This window comes from Ailuropoda melanoleuca, chromosome 12, assembly GCF_002007445.2.
Source record: "Ailuropoda melanoleuca isolate Jingjing chromosome 12, ASM200744v2, whole genome shotgun sequence".
In the NCBI taxonomy this organism is placed as follows: Eukaryota; Metazoa; Chordata; class Mammalia; order Carnivora; family Ursidae; genus Ailuropoda; species Ailuropoda melanoleuca.
Window position 1 is genome coordinate 81,714,407 of NC_048229.1, and position 20,228 is coordinate 81,734,634.

The following is a 20,228-nucleotide window of genomic DNA, read 5'->3' on the forward strand; positions in this document are numbered from 1 at the left end:
CTCTGTGGGTGTGTGGGGCCTAAGCAAGCCCAGCTAACGAGGCATCTTCCTCCTTGGGCGGGATTGGCAGATCCAAGCTCACCCAAGCCCTTCTTCAGTGCTCACACACTGTCCTCAGTGCAACTCTCCAGGGGGAGAGGATTCTGGAATCTTCTCCATCCCCAAACAGATGGGAAAACACGACCTGCTGCAAAATCACTCGTTAGGGAGATGCTAACGTAGAGGGTGTAGAAAAACAAGATGACAAATGGTGTGTAAAGACGGGCACTCTCAGTTTTCTGGGTGACACAGAGTGACACATGTAGGTAATAGGGTGAAATTCAGTTTCGAAATCATATAACGACTAGCAGTTTTCAGAGCAAGAGGTTAGGAAAGGAACCTCAAAACTCTCCTTTTTCTGCAGTGCCCGTCTGGAAACTTCTGGCAGAGGGTTCCAGTTTGTCCTCAACGTCCTCATCCATGAGGACAGGGGGCCACAGAGGAGGCTTCCTCAGGCAGAGCGGTTTAGTTTTGAGAAGGAGACACTTGCGGATTTCAAAACTTCAGAGCTAGCTGGAATATATTTTTCTTTCCTATTTTTGTTTTGTTCTGATGATGTGCAGAAACCCAGCTATCTTCCATCCTCACCGCGACAGCCGGTGGGAGAACTCTTCAAAGGTGGGCAGGGTGGGGTGTGGCCCACGGGCATCATCTCAGCCCAAATTTGAATCTAATTTGGATAACGTCTGGGAGCCTTGGGCGGCTGACCCTTCTTTCCTCTCTGTCTCCGTCCTTCCCTGAAAGCATCTTCACCCAGCACGGGCTGCCGTAGGCGCTGTAGGTAACAAGTGGAGGAAGCAGTTGCTCCCCGCTTCATGCAGCTTCAGCCTAGTCGGGGAGACACGCAAAGTCCCGCGACGAAATGCGTTTAGGAATTTCGGGGAGATGAAGCGCGTAGTTGATTCCGGGCTGCCGGAAAGATCCACCCGGCTGCGAAACCCTGGGTTCCGCCAGGGGCGTGTTGCTAGGAACTCGCCTCCGCTGTTGCTAGGGCCTGTAGCGGCCGGCCGAGTCTCGCGAGGATTCTCGAGACTTCGCGCGGGACCGCCCATCGGTTGCCGGGAGACGGCGCTGCTGCCGCCGGGCAGGAGCAGTCTGTCTGCAGGCCGCGGCGGGTCTCGACCACCAGAGCCATGGTGAGGAGGCGCGAGGACCTAACTGGGTACCGTGCGGGGGCCTGGGGCTCCTTGGTTAACCCGCCCTGCGCGCAGAGGGACGGCTGGACGGGGAGGCCTGGGTCCCCGGGACCTGTGCACGCTGAGACCGCAGAATGGGGAGGCCCGGAGCTCTGGGTTCCTAGAATTGAGGCCTTGGCGTTCTCGTGGGGAGAGCACTGGGTGCTACGGATCCTGCACCCCGGATCCCGCACCCCGGATCCCGCACGCACTTGGAGCTGAGAGACCCGGGCTCTCCAGGATCTGGTGCTCACAGGGGTGCTCATAGGCACCCCCCCCGCCCAATATCCAGGGGTCTGGTGTGCACGCTGTCCAGAAACAGAACCTGGGTCAGAAGGATTTCCAATCTGGAAGGAAGTCTCAGTCCTCCAGATCCTTGGGACCTAGGGTTAGGGGCTGGGGCACACAGGGTCCCCTGGAGCACAGTTGGGTTCACGGAATACCCTGGGACCTCCAGGCTCTGGAATGAAGAGCCCGGGGCATACCAGAGTGGTTAGAGGTCCGTCTACATCGAGGGGTCGTGGACAGAGCCTCGGGGTCCAGGAGCTGCCATTTCCTTGGAGAGCCTTGGAGGAGTCAGGGCTGTAATGAGAAGAGCCCGGTGGGAGCTCTCTGCCTCACCAGTTCTTCCTCCCTGTCTGTCTCACTATCAGGGCCCTCAGCTGCCCCACCACTCATGATACAGTTTTCAGGAGCTCATTTTCCAGGCAGATGCAGCAGGAGGGGTATCAGCTGGGGGGGAGGATGCCTCTCCAGGAGCTATGCTAAGCCCCTGCACGAGGCTGTGAGTTGCCAAGTAGTTATGAATCTGTGGGACCTTCTCATGGTGTGGACTTCTTGGAGTAGAGGGATTAGAACGAGGGCAGTACGTTAGGAGTGAAGATTTCAGTGCATGGGTCTTTAAAAATCAACTGGAAAAAGCCACCAAAATACTTAGGTTTATCACTAACTTGTCGGAATATGGGTGATTTTCCTTTTCTTTTTTTGCTTATGTTTTCTAAGATATCCATGTAAAAATTTTTTTGTAATCATAGAAAAGTTACAGACATGTAGGCATACATACACACATAGAAACAGTAATAGAGACATTTAGATGCATACACAGAAACGTTACAGAAACATGCAGATGCATGCACACACGAAAGCATGGGTCACAGAGTTTGGAGAAGGGAAGGCAGAAGGTAGGGATTTGGAAATTCAGTACGTGCTTGAGTGGCCCTTGGGAAGTGAGTGGGGGTGGGGGGTTCTTGGTGGTGAACCATTTACAGAGCACCTGTGGTGAGCGGCATCTGCTTCAGTTCTTGACCAGGGTTCTTGGAAGGACTTTTATGTTTGGAAGAAAGGAAGCCTCATATTACCACCTGTGATCATTGCTGTAGGACCATTTCTCTTTACACATACCCAGCAGTTTCTTGCAGGTTTCTCTATGGTGGTTACCAAGCATTATTGCTAACACGGTCACAGTTGACAGTGTGCTATTGGGGTTCTTCCTGGCCAAGTAAATGTTACATTCATGCCCAGGAGGTCTCTGGCACATACCAAGGAGTGGATTTGGAATGAGCTCCCCCTCCCTTTCTTTTTGAGGGAGAAAATATTCTCTTCTGAAGAGGAAGATTTGTTCTTGCTTTTCCTTGTGGGTGGTTATGGGTGGGAAACTGAGGGTACAGTGATGTGCTCCAGGTGGGGCATGAGATAGTGAGCAATAGGAGAGAGGAAGCAGAAAAATAGGAGAGAGGAAGCACACCGTCCCAGTGTGCCCTGAGGTTTAATTAGAGCCAGCCAGAAAGTGATGCCTTTAGACAGAGCCTTCCTTCCTTACCCAGTCATCTCTTCTTTAATCAAAGGCGCCCAAGAAGAAAGGGAAGAAAGGGAAAACGAAAGGTACCCCGATTGTTGACGGGCTTGCTCCGGAGGACATGAGCAAGGAGCAGGTGAGCAAGGCCTTGGCCTAGTCCTGGGTCGGGATGGGACTGGTGGGTGTTGTTCCAAGTGTCTCTGGCTATTTGCCTTTATGAACCTCTTTCAGATCGCCGCCCGCTGCCTCCTCGTCCATCTCCCCTCAGTCTGCTCCTGTACTTTTGTCCAAACCAGGATATGCCTTCTTCCATTTCCATAATTCTCATCAGCTCCAAAGCTATCAAGCGCAGTGCATATTTAAAAGAAAAAAACAATATAGCTACATTGAAGAAATTTTTTATAGAGTGGTAGGAATTTGGAATAAAATGATTTTCTGACATAAAAACTATTTTTAATTTTCTCTTTTTTAGAAGATTTTATCTATTTATTTGACAGAAAGAGAGCACAAGAAGGGGGAACAGCCGAGGGAGAGGGAGAAGCAGGCTCCCCGCTGAACAGAGAGTTTGACGTGGGGCTTAATCCCAGGACCCTGAGATCATGACCTGAGCTGAAGGCAGACGCTTCACCGACTGAGCCCCCCAGGCACCCCGAGTTGCTTTATTTTACATGCAGAGAAACCATAGGCAGTTTAAGAAGATGATGATGGTTCAGGTTCGTGTTGGAGAGATCACTGGCGCTGCTGCCTGGGGACTGGATTGCACATCACGTTGCCCCAACACTTGAGCTGTTTCTTGTCTCTGTGGGTACAGAATTGTGACACAGCAGTGATTGGTCAGCACGTGTGGGACTGACACCTCAGAACTATCCGGGGTGCAGGCAGAGGTGAGGGACTGGGGACTGCAGTCCGTTTTTGGATGGTTACCCTGTGGACATTGCATTCCAGGGCGGTATGTTTTCTGATTTTTAAGGAGAAGCTAGAAATCTGTGTATTTATAAGAAACCTAAGTATTGAGTGAAATCTGACACCATGAGCCAGTCAAAGTAGGTAGGAGCCTGGACGCTCCACTTCTTTTTTTTAATTTAAATTTTACTTATTAGCATACAGTACAGTATTGGTTTCAGGAGTAGAATTCAGTGATTCATCACTTCCTGTAATACCCAGTGCTCATCCTGATAGGTGCCCTCCTTACTGCCCATCCCCCTCAAGCTCCCCTCCACCAACCCTCAGTTCTCCACTGTTAAGAGTCTGTTATGGTTGGGGCACCTGGGAGGCTCAGTCGGTGAAGCGTCTGCCATCAGCTCAGGTCATGATCCTGGGGTCCTGGGATCAAGCCCCACATTGGGCTCCCAGCTCAGTGGGGAGTCTGCTTCTCCCTCTCCCTCTGCCCTTCCCTGCTGCTCATGCTGTCTCTCTCTCTCATGCTGTCTCCCTCTCTCAAATAAATAAAATCTTAAAAAACAAAGAAGAGTCTCTTATGGTTTATTTCCCTCTCTCCCTTCCCCCTGCACCCCACTTCCCATATGTTCATCTGTTTTCTTTCTTAAATTTCACATGTGAGTGAAATCACATGGTATTTGTCTTTCTCTGAGTTATTTCACTGAGCATAATACCCTTAGCTCCATCCATGTTGTTGCAAATGGCAAGGTTTCATTCTTTTTGATGGTTGAGTAGTATTCCATTGTATGTATATACACCACATCTTTGTCCATGCATCAGGTGATGGGTATCTGGGCTCTTTCCATAGTTGGCTATTGTGGACGTTGGTGCTATTAACACTGGGGTGCGCGCACCCCTTCGAATCTGTATTTTTTTACCCTTTGGGTAAATAACTAGCAGTGCAATTTTGGTCATAGGGTAGCTCTGTTGTTAAGTTTTTGAGGAACCCCCGCACTGTTTTCCAGAGTGGACGCACCAGCCTGCATTCCCACCAGCACCTGTTATTTCTTGTGTTGTTAATTTTAGCCATTCTGACTGGTGTAAGGTGGTATCACTGTGGTTTTGATTTGTATTTGCCTGACGGCAGGTGACGTGGAGCATTTTCTCATGTCTGTCAGCCATCTGGGTGTCGTCTTTGGAAGAGTGTCTATTCATGTCTTCTGCCCATTTCTTAAAATTTTTTTTTTTTTAAAGATTTTATTTATTTATTTGACAGAGATAGAGACAGCCAGCGAGAGAGGGAACACAAAGCAGGGGGAGTGGGAGAGGAAGAAGCAGGCTCATAGCAGCGGAGCCTGATGTGGGGCTCGAACCCATAACGCCAGGATCACGCCCTGAGCCGAAGGCAGATGCTTAACCGCTGTGCCACCCAGGAGCCCCGTCTTCTGCCCATTTCTTAACTGGATTATTTGTTTTTTTTGGGTGTCGAGTTTGATAAGCTCTTTATAGATTTTGGATACTAACGCTTTATCTGATACATTGTTTGGAAATATCTTCTCCCATTCTGTAGGTTGCCTTTTAGTTTTGTTGACTGTTTCCTTTGCTGTGCAGAAGCTTTTTATCTGACGAAGTCCCAACAGTTGATTTTTGCTTCTGTTTCCCTTGCCTCTGGCGACATAGATGACCAAATCTTGATGGAAATGAAATTCACAAGGAAGCCAGGAGCCTGCCCCACTTTTCTTGTAAATTTAACCTATTTGCAGTTGGCTTTGGACCAAACCTTTTTGACTGTTAGCTGGTCTTCTGGGTTTGTATATATTTTTGCTTAACGTCTATCTTTAAAGGGGAGTGTTTTTAAATTTAGCATTATTTTGTGAATATGTGTATAGTGCTACACCATTTTCATATCTATGTGTCTTTGGGTCTTATAATCTTCCAGTAGATTTACTCTAATTTCTCAATCATTTCCCTATTTAAAATCATCTTAGATTACTTCCTTAAAAGGAATTTTTTAAAAAAGATTTTATTTATTCGTTTGAGAGAGTGACAGAGAGCAGGAGTGGGGAGGGAAAAGCAGGCTTCATACTGAGCAGGGAGCCTGACACGGGGCTTGATCCCGGGACTCTGGGATCATGACCTGAGCTGAAGTCAGATGCTTAACCAACTGAGCCATCCAGGCGCCTCCTTAAAAATTTTTTAAAAAAGATTTATTTCTTTATTTGAGAGTGAAAGAACATGTGCGTGAGCTGGGGGAGGGGCAGAGGGAGAGAGTCTTGACTCCCTGCTGAGCGTGGAGCCTGGCAGTGGCTTGATCCCACCACCGCATGAGATCATGACCTGAGCCCAAACCAAGATTCGGACTCTCAGGCCACCCAGGTTCCCCTTCCTTTTAAAATCTCTTGATGTTGTAATAATGGTGTGGCTAATATCTTTGAGCAGAAAGCTCTCGTGTTCTTTTGAGAAATTTCTTTACTCTGAATTCCCAGGAATGGAATAAAGGATATAATCATTTTATGCTTATTAGACAGATTCAAGATATTTCTGCTATTTTCTGAATGTGTCCTGTCCTTAGAACCTTTCTAGCATCATCCTTTAATTTCTTACTTTTAGCTTTTAGTTGTTTTTTTTTTTTTAAAGATTTTATTTATTTATTCCACAGAGATAGAGACAGCCAGCGAGAGAGGGAACACAAGCAGGGGGAGTGGGAGAGGAAGAGGCAGGCTCATAGCAGAGGAGCCTGATGTGGGGCTCGATCCCAGAACTCCAGGATCACACCCTGAGCCGAAGGCAGACGCTCAACCACTGTGCCACCCAGGCGCCCAGCTTTTAGTTGTTTTTAGGTGAGAGTAGCCCTCTCTTCTTCTTTGCGTTCGGTGGGCCCTGCTGGGTCCTCATGGGTTTGTCCTGCTTGGCAGATGGAAGAGCATGTCAACCGCATCCGTGAGGAGCTGGACCGGGAACGCGAGGAACGTAACTACTTCCAGCTGGAGCGGGACAAGATCCACACCTTCTGGGAGATCACGCGGAGGCAGCTGGAGGAGAAGAAGGCTGAGCTGCGGAACAAAGACCGGGAGATGGAGGAGGCTGAGGAGAGGCACCAGGTTGAGATCAAGGTAAGCGGGGCTGACCTGCCTATCCCTGTTGTACTTACCACATGGAACAGAGGAGCCGGACAAGGGACAGCGGGCATTTTCTCTCCTTCCTCTGGGTGTTGCAGCCCTTTGTATCCTTTGCAGCAGAAAACAAAGGTATTTTTTATAGAAGGGTATGCATGCAGGGGAGCACACATGTGCAGGTGTGTGTGTATGTGTGTGTGTGTGAGAGTGTGCAGGGGAGGCTGCATGTGCAGGTGTGAGTGTGCAGGGGAGCACGCATGTGCAGGGGTGTGTGTGTGTGAGTGTGTAGGGGAGCACGCATGTGCAGGGGTGTGTGAGTGTGCAGGGGAGCACACGTGCAGGTGTGAGTGTGCAGGGGAGCAGGCATGTGCAGGTGTGAGTGCAGGTGAGCAGGCATGTGCAGGTGTGTTTGAGAGTGTGCAGGGGAGCACACGTGCAGGTGTGAGTGTGCAGGGGAGCACATGTGCAGGTGTGAGTGTGCCAGGGAGCAGGCATGTGCAGGTGTGAGTGTGAGTGCAGGTGAGCACGCATGTGCAGGTGTGAGTGTGCAGGGGAGCAGGCATGTGCAGGTGTGTGTGTGATTGTGCAGGGGAGCACGCATGTGCAGGTGTGAGTGTGCCGGGGAGCAGGCATGTGCAGGTGTGTGTGTGAGTGCAGGTGAGCACGCATGTGCAGGTGTGAGTGTGCAGGGGAGCACGCATGTGCAGGGGTGTGTGTGTGTGAGTGTGTAGGGGAGCACGCATGTGCAGGGGTGTGTGAGTGTGCAGGGGAGCACACGTGCAGGTGTGATTGTGCAGGGGAGCAGGCATGTGCAGGTGTGTGTGTGCCGGGGAGCAGGCATGTACAGGTGTGTGTGTGAGTGCAGGTGAGCACGCATGTGCAGGTGTGAGTGTGCAGGGGAGCAGGCATGTACAGGTATGAGTGTGCAGGGGAGCAGACTTGTGCAGGTGTGAGTGTGCAGGGGAGCAGGCATGTGCAGGTGTGTGTGAGAGTGCAGGGGAGCACACGTGCAGGTGTGAGTGTGCAGGGGAGCACATGTGCAGGTGTGAGTGTGCCAGGGAGCAGGCATGTGCAGGTGTGAGTGTGAGTGCAGGTGAGCACGCATGTGCAGGTGTGAGTGTGCAGGGGAGCAGGCATGTACAGGTATGAGTGTGCAGGGGAGCAGACTTGTGCAGGTGTGAGTGTGCAGGGGAGCAGGCATGTGCAGGTGTGTGTGAGAGTGCAGGGGAGCACACGTGCAGGTGTGAGTGTGCAGGGGAGCACATGTGCAGGTGTGAGTGTGCCAGGGAGCAGGCATGTGCAGGTGTGAGTGTGAGTGCAGGTGAGCACGCATGTGCAGGTGTGAGTGTGCAGGGGAGCAGGCATGTACAGGTGTGAGTGTGCAGGGGAGCAGACTTGTGCAGGTGTGAGTGTGCAGGGGAGCAGGCATGTGCAGGTGTGTGTGAGAGTGCAGGGGAGCACACGTGCAGGTGTGAGTGTGCAGGGGAGCACATGTGCAGGTGTGAGTGTGCCAGGGAGCAGGCATGTGCAGGTGTGAGTGTGAGTGCAGGTGAGCACGCATGTGCAGGTGTGAGTGTGCAGGGGAGCAGGCATGTACAGGTGTGAGTGTGCAGGGGAGCAGACTTGTGCAGGTGTGAGTGTGCAGGGGAGCAGGCATGTGCAGGTGTGTGTGAGAGTGCAGGGGAGCACACGTGCAGGTGTGAGTGTGCAGGGGAGCACATGTGCAGGTGTGAGTGTGCCAGGGAGCAGGCATGTGCAGGTGTGAGTGTGAGTGCAGGTGAGCACGCATGTGGGTGTGAGTGTGCAGGGGAGCAGGCATGTACAGGTGTGAGTGTGCAGGGGAGCAGACTTGTGCAGGTGTGAGTGTGCAGGGGAGCAGGCATGTGCGGGTGTGAGTGTGCAGGGGAGCAGGCATGTGCAGGTTGTGTGTGAGAGTGTGCAGGGGAGCAGGCGGTGGTCCCACTGCCCACAGGTCTACAAGCAGAAGGTGAAACACCTGCTGTATGAGCATCAGAACAACTTGACCGAGGTGAAGGCCGAGGGCACCGTGGTCATGAAGCTGGCACAGAAGGACCATTGCACCCAGGAGGGCGCACTGCGCAAGGATCTGCGGGCACTGAAGGTGGAACTCAAGGAGCAGGAGTTGGCCAACGAAGTGTTGGTGAAGAGCCTACGTCTGGTAGGTGGGAGGGTCACTGGTGCCTGACTGGCTGCTGGGGACCGCGAACTCCTGATTATTCAACAGAACTGGGAATTCATATTTTTGTTAGAAGTTCCCTGCATTTTGGCAATTAATTGAAATATTAAAAAAAAATGCAAGCAGCCAGACAAATCCCACTTGGGAGCCATGTACAGAATTGTGTCTTAGACTTGAGCAACGAACTGACTTCCCAAGAGGAAGATCCAGCTCAGGGTCTGTCTCCACGTGCTACTGACAGCTGACACCTGGCTGCTGTCCCGGGGAGTGTGTCAGGGGCATTTAGAAATACACACAACCATTGACGTGTCCAGTGTGCTAGCCCCTGGGTGGCCACGGCAGTTTCTCATGCAAGCTGGGCTCATGAGCACCTGGCTGACTTTTTGTTCCTTCCTGGGGGAGGCTGGGGGGGTTCTAGGTGGAGGTTTGAAATTCATTTGCTGAGTGCCCATAAGGTGCCAGGCCCTATTCTGATCTCTGGGGACATACGGGGAACAGGACTGATGGAATGACTGCCCGCATGTGTTTGATGGTCCAGGAAGGAGATGAGACATAAGAGAGTGTTGAATACATCTAGCCTATCCACAGGCATGAGTGCTGTGGGAAGGGCAAAGCAGGGAAGAGGCTGCTAGCGATCGAGGCGGGACTTGCATTTTTCCACAAGGAGTTCTGGGAATGCCTCATTGAGGTGACATTTGGACAAAGGCTGGAAGGAGGGGTTGCTGAGCCAAGCTTGGGGAGACCAGTCTAAAGAAGGGAGAGGGGATGGGCCAGTGTGAAGGCCCACAGGAGCAAGGGGCAAGGAGGCAGGGGTATCGGTCAGAGCTTGTTGGCATCAAAAGCCACAGTTAGGAGTGGGCTGAGTGGGGGAAGCTTTGGAGGATTTGGGCAGAGGAAGGATGTGTCCAACTTTGGTTTTCTAAGGCTCCTTCCTGGCTGCAGGTTGAGAAGACTTTATCGACACATTTGCCTCATGTTTGGAGGCAAGCCAGCATCCAGTGAATCTGGAGAAAACTCAGTAACGATGCAGGCTTTGCAGCGAAGCCAGAGGCTGAAGTCTTGGTCCACAAGAATTGTCTGGTCTTTGCTGACAGAAGTACAGCCTGGGCTGGTTTCCAGTGAATTTAGTGATGTGAGGCTGTTTGCTCACCTGACGCCTGGATTTGGAATAGTTGCATGATCAGTTTCCCTTTGTGCAAAAATACTACTCTAAAAAATGATCTCAATTTTTTATTCCAAATCTTTACATATAAGTGTCAGAATAATTTTTAATACTGCTCTAAGCCACAGCTGAAGCAGGTTAGCAGGCATCTGGAGAGATCCTGCAACTCTGTGTAGACATGGCCAGTGTCTCCTGCCTGTGGGCAGATTGAGCCAAGGGCCAAGCATGGTTAGTGTTTGGGACATCTGTTCACTTTCTGTCGAGCTCAGAGGTGACTTTAGCTGAGGGAATTGAATTATGAAACATGGAAGTTACCAAAACCACGTTATTCTGAGCATGGTGCATGAGCTTGGACACGAGGGGACCCCAGCACGCACCAGAAACAGCGCAGGGTTTACTGAGCTGGATTTTTCGTACGACTGAGGAGCCAGGCCAGTCCCAGGGAGAGGCTTCTGTGTGTCTGACACCTAGTGACGGCCGGCTTCTCTGTCTTTGCAGAAGCACACCGAGGAGATCACCAGGATGCGGAACGACTTTGAGAGGCAAGTGCGAGGTCAGTGTCTCACGCGCACACTGTGCAAGACGGTGCCAGAGCCCCTCCCGTCGGAAGGTCATTTACCTTCGGTGCTTGTTGACCTAGGGCAGAGAAACCAGGTTAAAGTGGCCCAGCCATGCAAAGAGAGGATGTGATAGTTTCCAAGGCTGATGGATGGCTCAGAATCCCAGAACAGCTTGTCTCCATGCAAGCTGGGCAGGCTGTGATCACCACCTCCGTCCACACTCCTGGCACAAAGCAGCAGTTCGAAGCACATGGCAGTTACTCAGTCCCGTGGGCAGTATTCTTAGAATAGTCTTTTCCATGGCTCCTGGCCTGAGGGGGCTCCCGTTTGAGAAGCCTGTCTGGTTTACCAGTGAAGCTCTGTCATCTGGCTGGCTGACCACACCACCAGCAGGTGACGCTCAGTTTTGGGTACCCTGATCTGGGATTGATTAGCCATGCCTGCTACAGGCAGAGGAAGGCCAGTCACGGTCTGTGTGCTGAATGTGTCGGCTGTGAGCTTGTCTGCACAGCCTTCGTCCTGGTGGGGGTTCTTGGGCCGTGTCTGTAGGTTCCATCTCTTGTTGTAGCCACTGGGCCCCCCGTTCCTCTGTGTGCGCCTGCCTTTCAGAAATCGAGGCCAAGTATGAAAAGAAGATGCAGACGCTCAGAGACGAGCTTGAGCTGCGGAGGAAGACCGAGATCCACGAGGTGGAGGAGAGGAAGAACGGCCAGATCAACGTGCTGATGCAACGCCACGAGGAGGCCTTTACAGACATCAGGAACTACTACAACGACATCACCCTCAACAACCTGGCCCTCATCAACTCCCTCAAGGTGCCGCTCCACGGCTGGCCGGATTGGGGTCCAGATGCTCGCCCCCAGCCCCGGCGGGCCCCACCCCCCGACTTAGACAAACTTCATCGGTAACGTAGCCTCCCCACACTTACTGCTGGAGACGGTCCAGAGCACATAGTGCAGAGGGACTCAGGAAACGAGAGGCACTTGCCCTGCGGAAGCTCATGCAGAACTGCGGTGGGAGCTGCACGGCTGCACGTGTGGCGGCGTCATCACACGGGGGCTGGCAGTGCAGTCCCCGCCGTGGGGAGTGCCCCTGGGGTTCTGAGCAAAGTGTGATCTCAGTTGGCGTGGAGGCGGCATTCCTAGAAAATTCTGAATAAGTTCAGAGAGTGCAGAACTCCTCTGTGTGGCTACGTTAAACGGGTCTGGGACTTCAGGACTGTCCTTTGTGGGCAGGAGGGCTCACGGCCCTCACGCCTGAAGACCGCAGCTCCTTCAGCTGTGCCCGCTGAACCCCTTGCACACCTGTCCTGGTGCCAACAGGAGCAGATGGAGGACATGCGCAGGAAGGAGGACCACCTGGAGAAGGAGATGATGGAGGTGTCCGTGCAGAACAAGCGCCTGGCAGACCCGCTCCAGAAGGCTCGGGACGACATGAGCGAGATGCACAGGAAGGTCGGCAACTATGAGAGGGACAAGCAGATCTTGCTGGTGAGTTTGCTCCGCAGCCCCCTCCCACGTGCTTTCTCCTGGGCTCCGTCAGCAGCAGCAGCATGTCTCCTGAGACCTAGAGCAGGCTTTGGCCTCTTGGGCAGGAACGGGACACCGAATCTCTCCTTTCTTTGACTGGTGTCCTCTGTGGGTGGGATGTAAGTTGGTGCGTGTTCTGGGAGACATTCCCCCAGCCTGCCATTGTTGGGGCTCAGCTGCTCGTGCCTTAGAGCCAGCTCCAACTCCCTCCCTTCCTCCCTCCCTCCATTCCTTCCTTCCTTCCTTCCTCCCTCCCTCCATTCCTTCCTTCCTCCCTCCCTTCCTTCCTTCCTTTCTTCCTCCCTCCCTCCCTTCCTTCCTTCCTTTCTTCCTCCCTCCCTCCCATTCCTTCCTTCCTTCCTTTCTTCTTCCCTCTATTCCTTCCTCCCTCCCTCCCTCCATTCCTTCCTTTCTTTCTTCCTCCCTCCCTTCCTTCCTCCCTTTCTTCCTTTCTTCCTCCCTCCCTTTCTTCCTTTCTTTCTTCCTCCCTCCCTCCATTCCTTCCTTCCTTTCTTCCTCCCTCCCTCTATTCCTTCCTCCCTCCCTCCATTCCTTCCTTCCTCCCTCCATTCTTTCCTTCCTTTCTTTCTTCCTCCCTCCCTCCCTCCCTTTCTTCCTTTCTTCCTCCCTCCCTTCCTCCCTCCCTCCATTCCTTCCTTCCTTTCTTTCTTCCTCCCTTCCTCCCTCCTTTCCTTCCTTCTTTAGCAATCTACACCTAGTGTGGGGCTTGAACTCATGACCCTGACATCAAGAGTCACCTGGTGCCCCTGAGCCAGCTCTTTCTGAGGATTATTTTTGGGCTTGCCACCCCCTAGGAGCCTGTTATGTGGATGCCTGACCGTGCATACTTGTCTCCTGCCCCTCGTTTTGTCTGTAGTGCACAAAAGCACGTTTGAAGGTCACCGAGAAGGAGCTGAAGGGCCTGCGGTGGGAGCACGAGGTGCTCGAGCAGCGCTTCCTCAAGGTGAGCAGATGACAAGCCGGTCCTGCTGAGAGCAGGGAGGGACTCTTTTTATTACCCTGGCTCTGCAACTGGTTCCAGGGGGTCTCCGTGCTGTGGCTGGAGCCCTGTTGCCCACTCCTCATTCTACAAGGCTTGATGAGGTGAGGAGGCAGAAAGCTGTGGCACATTCTGTGGAAGTCCCAGGGTCTCACAGAGAGCAGGTGCCCTGGTGGGAGACAGTCACTCCCAGGTGTCTTTCCCACAGGCTCACCTGTGAGACACACGAGGGGCTCCTGGCCCCTTGTGTCTGGGGTCTTTTTCATCCGTATATACGTGTCTCTCAGTCCTGAAGTGTTAGGCGCGCCTTGTAAAGAAGTCATGAGTCCTGTCTGTACGTGAACGCCATGGGCCCTCCTGCTCAGCGCCGGTCCTCGCTGCTGGTGGCAGCTCCTTGAGCTTCTTGCAGACTTCTTCCTGTGTCTCCTTTTGTGGCCGTGGCTTCACGCTCCCAAACCAGTGCACCTGTTTAGTCTGCACTTGGCTCTGAGCCTGAAGGTTCCATTGTTTATGCAGCCAGTGCCTTGGACAGATCTCTCTGCCTCAGTCCTTTGCTGTTGCAGACAGGCAGCCACAGTCATCCTGTTATCCTTCCTTCCTTCCTTCCTTCCTTCCTTCCTTCCTTCCTTCCTTCCTTCCTTTCTTCCTTCCTCCCTCCCTCCCTCCCTCTTTCTTTCTTCCTTCCTTCCTTCCTTCCTTCCTTCTTTCTTTTTCTTTTCTCTTTTCTTTTCTTTTTTCTTTTTTCTTTTCTTTTCTTTCTCTTTCAAGATTTTCTTTTTCTTTCTTTCTTCCTTCCTTCCTTCCTTCCTTCTTTCTTTTTCTTTTCTCTTTTCTTTTCTTTTCTTTTTTCTTTTTTCTTTTCTTTTCTTTCTCTTTCAAGATTTTGTTTATTTGAGAGAAAGAACAGGAGCAGGGGGCAGGCAGAGGAAGAAGCAGACTGCCCACTGAGCAAGGAGCCCGATGTGGGACTCGATCTCATGACCCCGGGATCATGACCTGACCCGAAGGCAGACGCTAAGCCCACTGAGCCACCCACGTGCCCCAAGGAATGTTGACTTTTTTTTTTTTTAAGATTTTATTTATTTATTTGACAGAGATAGAGACAGCCAGCAGAGAGGGAACATAAGCAGGGGGAGTGGGAGAGGAAGAAGCAGGCTCACAGCAGAGGAGCCTGATGTGGGGCTTGATCCCATAACGCTGGGATCACGCCCTGAGCCGAAGGCAGATGCTTAACCGCTGTGCCACCTAGGTGCCCCAGGAATGTTGACTTTTTATACTTCCACAAAGTCTTGCTTCTTTACGGTGCACCGTGAAAAGTCTAAGGGTTGGAAGGTGAAAAACGACACCTTTATTTATTGACAGGCAGTTGGCTCCCGAGCTGCTCTCTGGATCTGCTGTTTGTGGGGCACGTTGACCTGTGGGTTCTGGGATCTGGGGCTGGCAGATGGACTGGATCCCCCCGGAGCCCCCCTCCCCTAAAGAGTGCTCACTGGAGTTTGATGCCTTTGATCTCACATCGGGGTTGATCAGGGACGTGTCTTTCCTGAGCCTACGCCCCAAACCCAGGGCCCCAAGCCCTGTGCGGGGCCCTCCAGCTCTAACCAGGGTCGCCTGTTGCTTCCTGAAACGGCGTAGCGGAGCGTTTCCTCCTCCTTCCACAGTGTGGATGGCTGCACACCTTATAATTCCATCACAGAGTGGGTGTGCAGGCAGTGTAGACAGTACACAGACCCACCCACCCGGGGGTGGGCACCAGTGACGGGTTCACTCTGCAGAAGCGGTATGTTCTGGTCCAGGGACAGAGGTGGGAGGCGGCTTCTTCCCAGCGAGATGCCCCCAGGCCAGGCGGCCCCTGCTTCCCTCACGGCCTGTCCCTTGCAGGTGCAGCAGGAGCGGGACGAGCTGTACAGGAAGTTCACCGCGGCCATCCTGGAGGTGCAGCAGAAGGTGGGTTTGAAGAACCTGGTTCTGGAGCGGAAGCTGCAGGCACTGAGCGCTGCCGTGGAGAAGAAGGACGTGCAGTTCAATGAGGTGCTGGCGGCCTCCAGCCTGGACCCTGCGGCGCTGACCCTTGTGTCCCGCAGACTGGAGGTGGGTCCTGGGTGGGCTCCTGGGGAGGTGCTGGGCTGCAGCCTCCCATTCTTGTCCCCCAGCAGGTGTCTGGGGCTCGGGTTGGGGTCGCTTGTTTGATGTGTGTGGTCCAGCCTCCGTCACTCCAGTGGGGACCTTCCGTTAACGTTGGGGAGGGACCGTCATGGGCTTCCTGTGGCCGGAGCACAGATGGGGCTTGCAGACATCTGCTCGCAGGCTCCCCAGGCTCTCTGTTTCTTTGTGCTTCCCCAGTCCCCCCCTTCACTTCTTGGCACCCTGAGCCCACTGCCCACCCAGTTCTCAAGATGGGTTTAGCTTAGCCTGTCAGGCCCCCAGTCTCTCAAGCTGCTCTTAAAACTCGGGGCCTGCGTACCTCAGGCATGTGGTGACAAACCTAGAGACAGGCCTGGGGGACAGCTGAGCCCATGAACTCTTAGCCAAGACCACTGCCACGGTCCACCCGGGATGAGAAGATGTCCTACTTGATGTAGGCCGTGGGCAGTTAGAACGGGGACATACAGGGCCGTGTGGCGGGTGCTGGGCAAGCTTCCCAGGGGGAGTTAGCGTCTGAGCAAAGGCTAGCGCATTTGTCTAGTCATGAGTTCACGTTTTTTTGTGGTGGTCCTCTCTGCGGGGGCTGTCTTGGGCATAGGAGGGAGCATTAAATAAGACAGATGAGGCCTTGGCGCCCACGGACAGGAATCAGGACAGCGATCACCAGGCAAAAGCCTGACAGCACCTGGCAGGTCATCTCCTGCCCGGAGCTGGGCCTTATGTCTGTCCTTGGGCCTCGTTAGGACGTGTCACAGAAAGAATGGGTGATGGCGGTCAAGGGGTCTTTTTTGCTGCTGGGAAGTGTGATTGTGCTGGGACCCTGGCCACCTGGGTGACCTGCAGCCATCAGGGCCGAGGCAGCCCCAGGTGCAGTACCCTTGCGGGTCTGCACATCTCCACAGAGAGGCCCAGGGAGGGGCGCCAGCTTGTCCCAGAGACAGATCCTTCCAGACTGGAGGGTGTCTGTCTCTGCTCTTCCTTCAGGGAGAAACATATCTTCTGAGTCAGGGGCTTAAGGAGGCTTCACTGTGCAGGTGTGTTTTATCCTGAGAAATGCACAGACAGCATTTTAAGGTGGTTTGTTAACATGCATTTCAGCTGAACATAACCCCATCTGCTCACGTGGCTCCCAGGCCTAGAAGATTAACTGTGGGTCACCTAATCTTTTCTTTTCTTTTCTTTTTTTTTTTTTAAAGATTTTATTTATTTATTTGACAGAGATAGAGACAGCCAGCGAGAGAGGGAACACAAGCAGGGAGAGTGGGAGAGGAAGAAGCAGGCTCATAGCGGAGGAGCCTGATGTGGGGCTCGATCCTGTAACGCCAGGATGACGCCCTGAGCCGAAGGCAGACGCTTAACCGCTGTGCCACCCAGGCGCCCCACCTAATCTTTTCTTAAAGCCCTTCTGGGGCGCCTGGGTGGCTCAGTTGGTCATGCGTCTTTCTGACTTTTGGTTTCGGCTCAGGTCCCGATCTCATGGGTCGTGAGATTGAGCCCCGCATCAGGCTCCATGCACAGTATGGAGTCTGGTTGGGATTCTGTCTGTCCCTCACCCTCTGCCCCTTACCCACTCTTATGCACATGTTCTCTCTCTCTCAAATAAATAAATCTTAAAAAAAAAAAACAAACACCAAAAACCCAAAACCCTGTAGGCTGGCCTGCTGCCTGCCTGGCCTTGACCTGAGGCTTGCAGCTCCCACCTGGTGCTGTTGTGTACATGTGGGCCCCTCGCTACTTGGGGGAATGCAAGGCTGAGGGGAGGAGGGCAGAGCTGGCTGGATGGAAGTGGTTCTGGAGCGTGTTGGGTGCGGCCGAGTTTGAAGCTGGTGAGGAACCATGGAAGGTTCTGGGTGGGGTGGACTGGATCAGACAGAGGCTCCCTGGGAAGGCAGGTGGTGAGCAGGCACTGATGTGGGATGAAGGACTTGTCGCTGATGGAGGAGGGCTGAGGAGTCCAAGGAGACATGGTGCCCATTTCCAGCTAAGACCAGTCCGGGCTCTGTGGGCGGCAGGGCCTGTGGGGCCTGAGTCACCTGGGACAGGTTCTCGGGGCCTGGAGTGGGTGCAGCCCCACAGGAGGGGCCTCATCTGGGCTGGCAGCACCGTGGACCTGGGTCTGGGGGCCCATCTCTATCCTTGCCCCTCTTGGAAATAGGAGAGCTTTCCTGCCTCTGCTGTTGGAAAGGGTGGCTGGTCTTGGAGCTGGGTGAGGCTAAGTTGCCGCAGTCATGATGAGGGGATAAAATCAGTCCCATCCACAGTGGTCACCGCAGCTGTGTCCATGGCTAGGGCCTTTCCTGGTCCATTCCCTGGCTTGTCTGTAGGAACCCTCCCAGGAGGCAGGTGGGGGCTCAAGGGCCCTTCCCTGGACCATGGTTGGCCTGGCTTCTCTAACCTCTTGTCCTCACTTCCCACCATCTAGACAGTTTCCTTACAGAGAGGCTAATCCTATTTTCCCTTTCCTCTTTGAAGACCTGTATGTGCTGGCCGGCTGCTCCCTGTGTGGACGTCCACACTGTTGGAGCCCGGCTGCCATTCCCTGGATGTCTGAGGTCTCCTGCTGGACCTCCCAGACCCACACCAGCCCGTCTGCCTCCGCCCAAAGACAGGCTCAAACTCACGTCCACCTTTCTCTCCTTAGGACGTTCTGGAATCGAAGAACAACAGTATCAAGGACTTGCAGTATGAGCTGGCCCGGGTCTGCAAGGTACCAGGAGCCCCCCCTGCCCCTCTCGCAGGGTCCCACCCCATCTAAACCTTGGAGGTACACACAGCCTGAGGCTGGCTGTGCCTTCTCAGGTCACTGTGTGTGGGGTCTGGGCCACATCCCCACAACTCTGGCCACTGTCCTGGTGTCCCTTACGGGGTCTGCCCAGTGGATATATGGTCAAGGAGTGCAGTTTGTCAGCCAGCAGACTCTGTCCCTGTCTTCCATCCAACCCTTGCTCTCAGTGACCTGGCCTCTGGGGCGACCAGATGGGCTTCCTTTGCTTCCTCCATGCAGGGGACAGTTAGGAGTCTAATCTTTTCTCGCTCCTTTGTAAGTCTGATGAAAGCCGCACACCCTATCCACACCAGAACCACACATCACCATGGAAGCCTCCTACAGTTGTGGGGGGGCAGTGAGTGCCTCGAGTCTGCTGATGTCTGCCCTGTGAACCCAAGAGGCCTGAGCCCTCTCCCCAGTTGTCCTGCCTCCATGGCTGAGCCCACAGCTTTGTCTGGGCTTTGCCTGTGGGAAATGCAGACATAGTGCTGCCTACAGACACATTTACCTTGAGCAGCCACCCCACAAGTGTGACTCAGATAAGCCGTAACTATGCAGGGTGGAATTTGCTTCCTGGTTCTGTGCGCCCTGGGTTGTGGAACCCCAGGAGGGAGGCAGTGCCTGTCATTGGCCCTGCCCCTCTGGACCCTTCCCTTAGATGCTGCAGTGTCACTTGATATTTACACGCACAAAATGAGGGCCGTTTACCGTGAGCGGTTCTGGGGGAGTGTCTATCACCTGCACCTGATTGTCAGGAGGTCCGTCCCCCAGGGAAGGGTGAGAGCCAGGACCCAGCCCCCAGGTTCTCTCTGGAGCTTGGCCGTAGCTCACCCTTGAAATCTCAGCTCCAAGCTCCAGCACCCTTTTCTTGAGCGTGGTGAGGGTAGTGGGCCCTTTTGAGCTTTAGATCTGAGTCAGGCCAGGCTCCAAGCGTTTCACATGCATCAGCTCTTCAAAGCCTTACAACCGTCTGCTGCAATTCACCCTTTAAAAAATAGCCATTTTCCAGAGTGGGGAACAGGAGCCTTGCCTCCCGTTGGCCCCACCAGCACTGTTGCCCAGACCTTAGCCTTCTTGGGATGGAGGGCAGGAGATAGCATCAGACAAAGCAGGGAGGCTCAGTAGAGCTGAGCTTCCACATACACGTGGAAGGTCATGTCCTTGAAGTCAAGGGTGACCAGTTTGAGAAATGCCTGACAAGGTACCACAGTTCTGCTGAGTCTGTATCTTTTGCCTCAGTTTCCCCATCTTTGAAATAGGAACAACGGCAGCATCTCCCGTTGTGAATTACTTGAGTTCATGTGCATAAAAGTGCATAATACCAGGTGTGGGATACCGTGAGCTGGTAAAGGTTAGCTTTATGGTTTTCCACTGCCACCCTCCCCTGTCCTTCAGAGCTAAGGGGGCCTGGGCTAGAGTCAGCCTCTGTGTTGGCCCCCTCCCCTGACGCTGCTCTGACCCTGCAGGCCCACAACGACCTGCTGCGCACCTATGAGGCGAAGCTCCTGGCCTTTGGGATCCCTCTGGACAACGTAGGCTTCAAGCCTCTGGAGACGGCTGTGATCGGGCAGACGCTGGGCCAGGGCCCCGCGGGACTTGTGGGCACCCCAACGTAGTGCTCACCCGGGACTGCTCCCTGGATGACCTTCCCTTTTACCAAGGACAGGAGCTGTTTGTTTTTTAGATTTGTATCATCTGCAAATGAAGGTTTTCTACATTTGCTGTGTGTCCTCTTGCCTTGCTGTGTGAAGGAGCGGCACCTCCCGGGCCTACGGTGCCCTGACCACGTCCTTCCCTGCTGCCCGTCCAGTCTGTGCATACCCCCACCCTCCTTCCCACCTCGGGGCCAGGCAGCACCAGCTGA

At 53.5% G+C, this 20,228-nt stretch overlaps 1 protein-coding gene across 3 annotated transcripts; it reads left to right on the forward strand.

The window, feature by feature from the left end:
* The first annotated feature begins 1,051 nt into the window (after positions 1-1,051).
* On the forward strand, positions 1,052-20,084 carry GAS8 (growth arrest specific 8). Of its 3 annotated transcripts, none has more exons than XM_011234293.2 (11): positions 1,052-1,175; positions 3,059-3,145; positions 6,804-7,001; positions 8,977-9,183; positions 10,862-10,916; positions 11,533-11,738; positions 12,246-12,413; positions 13,330-13,416; positions 15,334-15,543; positions 18,239-18,304; positions 19,831-20,084. In XM_011234293.2, the coding sequence occupies exons 1-11, from the start codon at positions 1,173-1,175 to the stop codon at positions 19,978-19,980; spliced, it is 1,437 nt and encodes a 478-aa protein (XP_011232595.1). In that variant the 5' UTR covers positions 1,052-1,172; the 3' UTR covers positions 19,981-20,084. The 3 variants fall into 3 exon arrangements, with proteins under 3 accessions (XP_011232595.1, XP_011232596.1, XP_034494137.1); XM_011234294.3 differs by having other exon boundaries at positions 1,104-1,201; positions 19,831-19,980; XM_034638246.1 differs by lacking the exons at positions 1,052-1,175; positions 3,059-3,145 and adding an exon at positions 6,667-6,728 and having other exon boundaries at positions 19,831-19,980.
* The last annotated feature ends 144 nt before the right edge of the window (positions 20,085-20,228 follow it).

What these genes read in the sequence shown, in the direction of transcription:
- GAS8 (XM_011234293.2), top strand. An exon ending in AGGACATGAGCAAGGAGCAG is followed by an intron (nt 3,146 to 6,803) that starts GTGAGCAAGGCC and finishes CCTGCTTGGCAG; the next exon opens with ATGGAAGAGCATGTCAACCG. An exon ending in AGCTGGCCCGGGTCTGCAAG is followed by an intron (nt 18,305 to 19,830) that starts GTACCAGGAGCC and finishes CTGACCCTGCAG; the next exon opens with GCCCACAACGACCTGCTGCG.